This window comes from Amphiprion ocellaris, chromosome 10, assembly GCF_022539595.1.
Source record: "Amphiprion ocellaris isolate individual 3 ecotype Okinawa chromosome 10, ASM2253959v1, whole genome shotgun sequence".
In the NCBI taxonomy this organism is placed as follows: Eukaryota; Metazoa; Chordata; class Actinopteri; family Pomacentridae; genus Amphiprion; species Amphiprion ocellaris.
This window is the reverse complement of record NC_072775.1, coordinates 27,651,102-27,663,700: the sequence shown is the minus strand read 5'-3', so window position 1 is coordinate 27,663,700 and position 12,599 is coordinate 27,651,102. Positions and strand designations below refer to the sequence as shown.

Sequence of the window (12,599 nt, the reverse complement as noted above, 5' to 3'; positions counted from 1 at the left end):
ACAAACAACATTTACATACATGTAAAGTAAACCACAGTAAACCTGAAACCATTTACTTTATGCGCCATCTTTACCATCTGCTGACCTTAACAACAGGTTGCATTCTGAACAGCTAATTCTGTTTCCCAGCAGGTTTTATAGTGAGCAGTTCATTGGCAAAAGTGTTTTCAGTTTTGACCTGTTGTGTCTTAATTGTGACAGCAGTGTTGGAACAGTGTCCCAATTCTGCTTCCTAGTGTTCACTTTTTGAAAAATGTGTGCTATGAGTGAAAAAGTGTGTTCAAATGAGCAAAAAACGTGTTCAGTCTTTTGCAAAAAGAGTGCAAGAGTTTTGGAAACTGTGTGCAAACCATGAATAGTGTCCAAAATTTGGACAGCAGAGTCCTGTTTTTGAGAAATGTGTGCAGTCAGTTGGTGGCTGTGTGCAGTGAATGGAATTTTGTGTCTTATCAATTGAGAAAAACTAATATGTTACGTTCACATACCAGACACGTATTAAGTTTGTTGTTTATGCTTTGTTTAGCTGAATAACCATTAATGTATTACGTTAACATACTGTACATCTATTCAGCCTGATGTTCTTTATTCTATTGTTATTATTATAATTTACCTTTCAAGATGAAATATCTGTTCTTGGTCTCGGATTTTGTAAAATAAATTTCCCCCCAAAAAATGTCACTTATAGTCCAGTGCGACTTATGTATGTTTTTTTCTTCTTCATGATGCATTTTTTGAGTGGTGCGACTTAAACTCTGGAGCGACTTATAGTCTGAAAAATACGGTATGTGAAAAAACATCAAAGGTGATATTTGGTCACAATGTTTTGCAATGCAAGTCTATTTCAAAATTGCCAGGAACTTTACAAAGCTGTTAGTAGGAAATGCATGAATTACGGTTCTGTTTCTGTAAATTGTTAAGACTTCTGTGCAAAGTTAAAGTGGTGACACTCCAGCTCAAACATCCAAAAACCTCTGGAAAAATCCTGACATTAATGAATCTGTTTACAGTCACCTTAGATCCTTTTAGGTTAACAAAAATGATGTTACTGTTTTTACTTTAATTTCCGCCATAACTTTATCCGCACAAATACTTAATCACTGTGTTTTTGTTTTATTCTTAACTGTCTGAAGCAAATTCAACTCATCTAATAGCTGTCAGCTGATTCTTTTACTTAAAACTAGAGATGTACGATATTAGATTTTTGCTGATATCTGCTATGCTGATGTTTTCCAACTCATTTTGCCGAATTTTCAATGCAGATACTGATATATGCACATAATTGTAGAGAACATCAGGTCTTTCTTGTGGTATGTATTACAAATGGAAAAATAAAACTAGCTTTAATAAAGCTAGTTTTGTATACCTTCTCCAAAGGATAAATTATTTCTGACTTAAGCTCTAAATCTAAATCATAGCAGCAAATCTCTGACAGCAGCAGCATAATGGATCAATATGAATATAACATTAAGCTCTTATGCATAACAAAACATTTCTGCACACTGTACACTGCACTTTAGGTTCACATTCTTTTCACACTTCATTATTTATGACTGTTTTTTAAATACTTTTCTATTGTGTTTTGCTGATATTGTACAGTCTTGTGGAAATTTCTTGAATCTTGAACCAGATCTCCTAAACTCACCTTGTTCCTCTTCTTCCTATAGTTCTACCCATCTCCTCCCTGGACCCGGTGGTCCTCGTAGAGGGTGAGTCGTACCGTGTGGTCGCCTCCTGCCGGGCTGTGGGTCGCCCGGTCCCCCGTCTGTCCTGGGACACCAACCTGCCCGGTCAGCATCAGGACCGAACCAGTGAGGGTGGCTCCGTGTCCAGCTACTACTCTCTCCACCCTCTGCGCAGCATGAACGGGAAGAAGCTCGACTGTTTGGTGTCGCATCCCAGCCTGGAGCAGCCACGGAGGATCTCCAACCGCCTAGAGGTTCAGTGTGAGTAGAACTGAAAATGATGCTGTGTGACGGAGAGATGGTGGGAAGTAGATTGGAGCATTAGTTTTCTTGGAGATAGAGCTGGTTTAACTATTTATGGCTTAATGAAACCTTAATAGTAGGAATTGAGGATACAATGTGTGTCCGAGTGCAACTTATTACCCGGAAACAAAGGAAAAATGGACGTTTTTTTCCATAATGGACATGTGTCATGCTTTCAAGTACACCTGTGAATTGACATTAATCGGTGACTCCACCTCAATGGTGCTGTCAATTAAACGTGGCAAAATAGAAAGTGACATGTTTTTCTGCTCTCACAACCATCCATAGATTGGTTTAGTGTTTTTACAACTTTGCTCCTCCTTTTCTTCGCATTGTGGGACAACGGTGTACATCCGTGCTCGGAAAACCCAGCTTTTTGTGCTTCTGAGAACACAACGTACTTAAAACCTGCAAAAAATATGTAAATTTTACAAAACATTGACACGGCACTTCTCACAAGAAAAAAATATGGTAAATAAAGGACAGAGAGTTGCTTTTTGCTGTCAGATCTTGCTTAAACTGCACTGCATTTTCTCTTTTCAGTTGAAGATTTGCTGTGATTTTCTCATTCATATAAAACTATTTACTATTTGCAGATACCAAATAGTAGCCTACATTAGTTTAATCTATTGTTTTTAGCATTCTGCCGCTACTGTAGGACCTGTGGATATAAGTAACTGCAAAAGTAAGTGAGATAAATCTATATATTCTGATATATTTTTGTTGTTCTGTGTCCATTTCCCTCCCACATCTCATTTAAATGGATTTCCAGTGACAGCTCAATGCAGCTGTGGGAGCTTTTGATTCTCAGCTGGAATAGCACAAGTTTAACTAACAATAATGATCTTCATTCTATTTTTTTGAGGTGTGTTTGTGAGGATGTGATGCCACTGAGTTGGTATTCACATTAGCAGAGCTTTGAGCAGGGAAACCTAAGTGGAATGCAAGGCATATTAAGTAGTATTAATAGATCCACCCATGTTTTTACTGCAGCAGTGTCACAATATCTGCAGTGAAATAGGGTGTGTTCGGGTCAAAATACAGGTCAAAATGCGAAGGACAGTGATCTTTATAGCCACTGCATTTATAACAATGTAATTTTAGTGGTTGTAGACTTGTCCAGATAATCCAGAGTTAGTTTGGGCTTTACTTAACCTAGATAACTTACTGTAGCTGTGTCACAGATACTCACAGCTGACCAATTTTGTACAGTTCATACTCTGAATTAATCATTTTGCATTGTTTTTTACAGGTTGCATTCGAGAAATCAATCAGTGTTTTACAATAACAGGAAAGACAAACTGATTTAAACATGCCACTGAGAAATAAACTTCACGTATTAGTAGTAAAACAACTTTCTAAATATTTAATAGAATGTTTTCTACTCTTTGTGAAATAGTCCTGCCACTACTTTTTAATGTATATCTAATATTACCCTTACTGTGTGGTATTATGTGACCAGCAGTGACTGATCCAGCAGTTTTAGTATGCACGCTAAAATCCCACTTGTAAGTCGAATGCAGTAGATTTTTTAGGCTTTTCCCATTAAAGGAAAGGTCAACCAGAGATTTCTTTATCTGGTTCCCTTGTATTTTTTTATCACTTAACTCTGTTGGTGAGAATAGATGTGTGAAAGGAATCTAAACATTAAACAATATTGGCAGATCCTGAGCTGGGAAAGTGTCTGACTGATACTCTGTCCTTGACGCAGACTGAAAGTAACTTTCTTTGTGACGCTGCTCAACAGTCGCTCTTTGTTTCATTGTAAGTGTCTTTGTACAGTTCACTGGGAAGGTGTGGGACTGAAGTCACATGGCTTACACCTGAGTCATGAATTTGATGTCTGTAGGACTGTGATAGGCAAAGAATTCCTAAAATCACAAGCCTCTAGATGTGGAATGAGCAGATGTTGTTGCAGATACTTTGAGGCTGCACATTTTGCAAGATGGAGGAAATAATGCAAAAGATGTGATGGTCATTGTCAGTACATCCTGCTGTCATCAGAAATCTGCAGAACACGTCACTCAGAAGTTACTTGTAATTGATTCACTGGAATAATGCACTGCAACAAAACTGGAGAGAATCGGCTAGCTTTTCAGGCATGGCAATTTTCCGCCGTTCCGCGGAAATCCGCCGTTTTAATTTTCAAATTGATCATTTCTGTGAATCGTCCAAATCCGTTGAGAAAATTTTAGGGGGGGTGAGGTATGTTTTTGTTACTCTTGCTCCCGGTTTTTGAGAAGCGCTCGGCATTTCTCCCGCAGCGTAACAGACGAAGAGAACCAGTCGAGCTCCTGCTGCATTGTAAAAGGCCTTGCGATTGGTCGAAATTGGTTAGCTGCCAACGATTGGACCAATCAAATTGCTCGATGCATTCTTCTGTTACAATTCATGGCGGCATGTTCGTGTTGGAATTTTGAGCTATTTGGGATCGTTTTCGGTGGAATCATGAGGTTTTTATCGAAAGATCAAGAGTCATCGGTGCCAGAAATAGATAAAAGTGTCAAAAACAAGTTCCGATGGAACTGGCTTGAGAGAAAAGTCATTAGGGTCATTTAACAAAACATTGGGTATTTGACTCATGACTCAAAATGAATCACTGATAGTGTTTAAAGAGTGTTCTGGAAATGTAAAGAAAACTGACACAGGTGACTCCATAGAGCAGGGGTCACTAACTGGCGGACTGTGGTCCGGATCCGGACCCAGACGCCGTCTTATACGGACCGGACCTGTAATCAGTAAATTGTAACGGGATATTAAATTTGACCGGTCGCTTCTGTTTTACCGGCACAGCTTTCCCAGTGTTTACGGCATTAGTTAGCAGCTCAGGAAACACACAGACCAATTACGTACGAGTTCAGCCATCCCACGTGACGCTACTCAGCCAATGAAGTCTCTGCATTGCAGCTGCTAAACATCACAGCTCTGCATTCAGAAAACAGTTGAGAGGTGAGGGACAGACAAAAAAGGAAATGAATAAAGCAACACCGAGAGGGAAATAGCTCTGCACATGCTAACCATGTTTGGCTCAACATACAGCTGGAGGCACCTTTCTCAACTATGAACATAACAAACATGACAAAACTGAATATCGTTCCAGACTGACCAATGAGCTCCAAATGTGTTTGAGAATGACCCTGACACCATTCAGACCACAATACACAATTCAAAAAATACTGGCAGGGCAAACTGCAGCTCAGTTCTCCCATTAAGCAGCAGGGATATAAGGGGAGTAACAAGACAGGGAAAAAAAATGTAAAAGTGTACAATTGTTTACATTTTTTGAGATTTAGGTATTGTTAAAGATGTATATAAGCTGGTTTGGGTTGTTCAGTCATTATTTTTTCAAGTTCTGCACTTAATTTTAAGATGTACAGTTATATCAAAAGTCATTTGTTAGTAAATGTCAAAATGTTTTTGAACCGTACTGAATTTATTTGATTTGATGGTCAGTTATTGATTACATGCACAGTCTAATAAAACTTCTAGGTTACATCAACATATATCGCACTAATTGAAGGCAGACTTTATGATGTTTCAGACCTTTGCTTTAATACATTTTCTCTGACTGGACCACTTTGAATTTTAGTTGAATACCCCTGCCATAGAGGAAACTGTGACATTAGAAGTGACTTTGTGACCAGTGTAGAACTCCAGTGTAAATAGTGTTAAAAGACCTATAGAACTGTAAAAAATTGTAGGACTAAATGCAGTGAGACATTGAAGAAAAAGTAAGTTAACTTTTCATTAAATTAACTTATTCATTACAATCTAGTCTTCTGTAATTCAATGCATGTTTTTCATTCTAAATCACCTCTATTTTACTGAAAACCTCTCGGCTCAAGGGGGGGCTGTGCCCCCCTGGACCCCCCCTGAAGATTGTATACCGAACATTTTCAGCTGAAATCAAAATTTGCTGTTGCCATGCCTGGCTTTTAAAATGAGCCAAGTTTATTTGGGAGTAATAAACGTACAATAAGATTCTATAAGATGAGATATGATATGATACACTATGATAAAATATGATGCGCTAACATATGATACAGTAACATATGATACAATAACAAAGACTACAATAAGATATAATATACTGTAATAAGATATGATTGCAAAAGATAAAATATGACATGATAACATAAGATAAGGTATGATATGATAAGCTACAATAACATACTATATGATAAGATACCATACGATACAATTACAATCCGATATGACAAGATACGATAACATAAGCTACGATAAGATGCATTTAGGAGTAATAAACATGCTGTAAGATTCAATAAGGTATGAAAAGATAGCTAGACTCTTCTCGTCTGTGGTTCCCCGGTAGTGGAACGAGTTACCAAACTCTGTTCCATCTGCAGAGTCCCTCTCAGTCTTTAAGATAAGACTAAAAACCCTGCTCTTCCACTGAACACCTTTGCACTTGACAGACTACACTGCCTGTAGACACCACGGTCCTATTATCCTATTATCCTATTATCGCACTTGAACTTCTTTTACGGCTCTTATCCAGGTTGTTTTCTCCTGACTAGATCCTTGCTTGTGCTGTATCTACTCTCAGACGTACGTCTCTTTGGATAAAAGCATCTGCTAAATGAAATTGTCGGTACAATACGTTAAGTTAGTTAAGTTACAACGTGATAAAATAAAATATGGTATGATAACATAAGATAGAATAAGATATAACATAAGATATGATACGATACAATAAGATATGATTACATCAGACACGATATGATAACATGAGATGCGATAACATATAAGATAGAAATACAGGTACGGATTCGATGACATAAAATAAGATAAAATTAGACACGATATGGTATGATAACCTTTTATTAATACTACAGAGAGGGAATTTTGCAGTTTTTCACCAGTAAATGGGATAAAATGCAGAAATGTAGGGACATCAGTTGAAAATTCAAAAATACAGGAAGAAATAATGAGGTAACATACTCAAGTCCTGCTTATGTCGTACAGATTCCTCTATGTAGGAATTCAGATATTGTACAGATTCTTTTCAATGTGGAAAATAACAAAATTGCACAGGATTATTCTATATGTGGAAAAACATTAAAATTGTACAGATTCCTCCATGAGTTAAAAATAATGCTGACACTGCACAGATTCCTACCATTTATTTATACTGTACATAGTATTTTGAATGCACAAAATATTTAGAGCACACACATTTAAAAGCTTTTATGTTGCAGCAACGTGAAATATACTATTACTGTTAAAAGTCATTCAGTTTGGTGCTCAGTGACTTGCAAAATAACTTTTTCCCAGCTCTGTTGACTTTATTAGTGTGAAGAAGTGATTTTTTATGCGACTTTGTCTTTGTAGATGGGTTCAAGAGGGCAAAAACCCTACTTTGGTGTGTTTATGGTGTGGCAAAACGTCTTTAAATCTTTCTCTGTGCTCTCCTTTGCAGTATTTGGGTGAACATTTTGCATTGTTGAAGCTTATATGTGTGTTTCTGTGTCAGACCCCCCAGATGCCACCATCCCCCTGTCCTCAGGCCAATGGTACACGGGTTTGGAGAAAGCTGAGCTCTCCTGTGAAGGCGGCGGACACCCCAAACCTCATAACATCTCCTGGACACGGTAATTTCTGCGCCTCATGCATCAGTTTATTTCTGTCTGGCTACCAGGAAGATGGTGACAATTACACGTTAATTCACTGTAATACTACCTAAACTGCTCTTTACATGGCATCGGAATCCGACTCAAAACAGAAACGAGCCAATGCTGACATACATACACATTGACTACACACCCGTGAACAACAAAGAAGTGTGCTTGAACCTAAAAAGAGGGGAGCTTTTCCTGCTGCAGGCTCAATTCATGACCGAATAAAAGCTGCAGTGTCTCGTTTTGAAATTTGAAGTCGGAAAAAAGAGGGAGGGCGATATTTTCACACGAGGGAGGGACACGAGGAAGAGCAGGAGACACATGTTAAGCACTAAATCATAGTGCCATGCTTTAAATATCAGTCTAATGCCTGGTAAAACACAGGGCCTGTGCTTTAATTAGATACGCTGCAGCAGCCATTACAGATACATGCCTGAGCACCATAGACTGTATATACAGTCTATGCTGAGCACACAATGATCCAATGCTGTGTGCTGAGTAAAAAAAAAAAAATTCTGCCATGAGACAAACTTTAAATATTAAAATTATTTTGGATTAAACCTTTTCACCCGCATAGAGCCTTTGATGGACACGTTTGGTGGAGACCCACTGTGGAGACATTCACAGCCAGAGGCTTGTTTTAGGTTTAAATAAAATATATATATAAAATAAAATAAAATAAAAATATAAATAATTAGGTTTTAAATAAAAAGCTACTACAAGCTGCTCTTTGTAAAGGTGAGCACAAGCATCTCTCCAGCCAATCTATCTATCTATCTATCTATCATCTATCTATCTATCTATCTATCTATCTATCTATCTATCTATCTATCTATCTATCTATCTATCTATCTATCTATCTATCTATCTATCTATCTATCTATCTATCTATCTATCTATCTATCTATCTATCAATCTATACACTATATTGCCAAAAGTATTCGCTCACCCTTCCAAATAATCAGAATCAGGTGTTCCAATCACTTCCATGGCCACAGGTGTATAAACCCAAGCACCTAGGCATGCAGACTGCTTTTACAAACATTTGTGAAAGAATGGGTTGCTCTCAGGAGCTCAGTGAATTCCAGCGTGGAACTGTGATAGGATGCCACCTGTGCAACAAATCCAGTCATGACATTTCCTCGCTCCTAAATATTCCACAGTCAACTGTCAGCTGTATTATAAGAAAGTGGAAGTGTGTGGGAACGACAGCAACTCAGCCACCAAGTGGTAGGCCATGTAAACTGACGGAGCGGGATCAGCGAATGCTGAGGCGCATAGTGCCATGAGGTCGCCAACTTTTTGCAGAGTCAATCGCTACAGACCTTCAAACTTCATGTGGCCTTCAGATTAGCTCAAGAACAGTGCACAGAGAGCTTCATGGAATGGGTTTCCATGGCCGAGCAGCTGCATCCAAGCCATACATCACCAAGTACAATGCAAAGCGTGGGATGCAATGGTGTAAAGCACGCCGGCACTGGACTCTAGAGCAGTGGAGGTGCATTCTCTGGAGTGACGAATCTCGCTTCTCCATCTGGCAATCTGATGGACGAGTCTGGGTTTGGTGGTTGCCAGGAGAACAATACTTGTCGGACTGCATTGTGCCAAATGTAAAGTTTGGTGGAGGGGGGATTATGGTGTGGGGTTGCTTTTCAGGAGCTGGGCTAGGCCCCTTAGTTCCAGTGAAAGGAATTCTGAATGCTTCAGCATACCAAGACATTTTGGACAATTCCATGCTCCCAACTTTGTGGGAACAGTTTGGAGCTGGCCCCTTCCTCTTCCAACATGACTGCACCAGTGCACAAAGCAAGGTCCATAAAGACATGGATGACAGAGTCTGGTGTGGATGAACTTGACTGGCCAGCACAGGGTTCTGACCTCAACCCGATAGAACACCTTTGGGATGAATTAGAGCGGAGACTGAGAGCCAGGCCTTCTTGTCCAACGCCAGTGTGTGACCTCACAAATGCGCTTCTGGAAGAATGGTCAAAAATCCCCATAAACACACTCCTAAACCTTGTGGACAGCCTTCCCAGAAGAGTTGAAGCTGTTCTAGCTGCAAAGGGTGGACCAATGTCATATTGAACCCCATGGATTAGGAATGGGATGTCACTTACGTTCATATGGGAGTCAAGGCAGGTGAGCGAATACTTTTGGCAATATAGTGTATATAATTCCAGGGGTGCCAATATTTTCGTCCATGACTGTATGTATGTATGTATGTATGTATGTATGTGTATATATATATATATATATATATATATATATATATATGTATATATATACATATATATATATGTATATATATACATATATATATATATATATATATATATATATATATACATATATATATATATACATACATACATATATATATATATATATACATATATATATATATATATATATATATATATATATATATATATATATATATATATATATATATATATATATATATATATATATATATATATATATATACATACATACATACATACAGTCATGGACGAAAATATTGGCACCCCTGGAATTTGTCCAGAAAATACACCATTTCTCCCAGAAATTGTTGCAATTACAAATGTTTGTGGTATACACGTGTTTATTTCCTTCATGTGCATTGGAAAAACACAAAAAAGCAGGGAAAAAAGCCACAATTGACACAATTTTACACAAAACTCAAAAAATGGACAGACAAAATTCTTGGCACCCTCAACTCAATATTTGGTTGCATACACTTTGGAAGAAATAACTGAAACCAATCGCTTCCCCGAAGGCCTATAACCATCAACAAGCTTCTTACACCTCTCAAATGGAATTTTGGACCACTCTTCTTTTGCAAACTGCTCCAGGTCTCTCAGATTTGAAGGGTGCCTTCTTGCAATTTTCAGGTCTCACCATAGGTGTTTAATGGGATTTAGATCCAGACTCATTGTTGGCCACTTCAGAACTCTCCAGCGCTTGGTTTCCAACCATTTCTTGGTACTATTTTGAGGTATATTTGGGGTCATTGTCCTGCTGGAACACCCATGACCTCTGATGCAGACCCAGCTTTCTGACACTAGGCCCTACATTGCGGCCCAAAATATTTTGATAGTCTCCAGATTTCATGATTCCTTGCACACCGTCAAGGCACCCAGTGCCAGAGACAGCAAAACAACCCCAAAACATCTGTGAACCTCCACCATGTTTGACTGTAGGTACTATGTTCTTTTCTTTGTAGGCCTCATTCCATTTTCTGTAAACAGTAGAATGATGTGCTTTTCCAAAAAGCTCTACTTTTGTCTCATCTGTTCACAAAACATTCTCCAAGAGGGATTGATGCTTACTCAGGTACATTTTTGCAAACTCCAGTCTGGCTTTTTTATGCCTGTTTGTCAGCAGTGGGGTTGTCTTCAGTTTCCTGTCATAGCGCTTCTTCTCATTCAGGTGATGACGTATGCTCAGAGCTGTCACGTTTGCACCCTGAGTCTGCAGGACAGCCTGAATTTGTGTGGAAGTTGACTGAGGATGTTTAGCCACCATTCAAACTATCCTGCGTTGCATTTTTTGTCTTCCGTCCTCATCCAGGGAAATTAGCCACAGTTCCATGGGTTATAAACTTCTTGATTATATTACACACAGTGGACAAAGGAACTTCAAGATCTCTGGAGATGGTCTTGTAACCTTGAGATTGTTCATATTTTTCCACAATTTTGCTTCTTAAATCCTCAGACACTTCTTGGCTCTTCTTTCTCTTCTTCATGCTTGGTGTGACACACATGGGCACACAAATTGCATGTAAATTACTCGTATAAAGGTCTGTTGATCAGTTCATCACTTTTGGCAAGTCTTTGTTTTGCTACTATTAAAATAACCGTTCCGTCCATGCTTTTATTTTGAAGGTGTATTTTTGATGTTACGGGCTTTTATATTGTCACCATTCCAGCAGCACAGGAAGTGTTTATCTAAGAAACGGTTTAGGGCTGCAACTAGAAATGAATCGATGAATCGTCTGAGCACGATACGTCATCAAAAGCGGAAGTGAGCATGCAATGCAACAGAAATCACCATCCGAGCGGAGCGCGGAACATAGACAGACATCCACGCTGCATCGTACTTATGTAGTATATGCACGATACAGCGCGAACGTTCGTGCTGTATCGTAAACGCGGATGTCCGCTCTGTATCGTGCATACATAATATATGCATACACTATATATGTACGATGCAGCGCGGATGTCCGTCTGTGTTCCGCACTCTGCTCGGACGGCGATTGTTGTTGTATTGTGCGCTCACTTCCGCTTTTGATGACGTATCGTGCTCAGATAATTCATCGATTCATCGTTAGTTGCAGCCCTAAAGTGGTTTCTTAACATGATGAAGATGCTGCTGAAAAGTCTGAAAATTCACGTAAAAATGAAAGAAAACAGTTCCACCCTGTTGCTGTCTAGTAAAGGATGTGTCTAAACTTATAAGCACCTAGCTGGAATCGGGAGAAGCTCTTATGGTGAAGAAATGAGTGAAGGACAGAAAGGTGAATTTGTGTTCAAAATAAGGCTGACGGCTGAACATAAATAAAGGCTTTGTGAAACATCAGGAGCTTCGCCTTTTTCTGGCTAGGGCTTACTGCATTGCATGACCTAAATATGTAGCGGGCGACAGGAATTGATGGGACTCAGAAACACCCCCACAGTTTAATCATTTGTTCCTTGTATGATTTTCAACTGATAAATCACAGTCATTTTGTAGTAGGATCGCAATCATGTGATCATCAGCAGGTAACTGACACAGTGTTCATGTCATGGTTACAGCGACGCCATGCCAGCAGTTATATCTGGCAATGGGATATCCTCAACAAATCTATGGATCCAGACTATAAGCTTGGTCCTTGTGTCATTTCTGACCTTCCCTGAAAATTTCATCCAAATCCGTTAGTCATTTTTGAGTAATGTTTCACACAGACAGACAGACAGATTCACAGACTAACGTG

General features: G+C 38.9%; 1 protein-coding gene across 2 annotated transcripts in view; it reads left to right on the top strand.

Moving 5' to 3' along the window:
• The window catches only part of LOC111579135 (nectin-4-like), a 57,120-nt gene that overhangs the window by 17,340 nt on the left and 27,181 nt on the right, over positions 1–12,599 (top strand). For both annotated transcript variants that reach the window (XM_023286282.3, XM_055014432.1), the window contains 2 exons: positions 1,665–1,943; positions 7,480–7,597. In XM_023286282.3, coding sequence (XP_023142050.1) covers positions 1,665–1,943; positions 7,480–7,597 — 397 coding nt within the window. The remainder of the gene's footprint in view (positions 1–1,664; positions 1,944–7,479; positions 7,598–12,599) is intronic.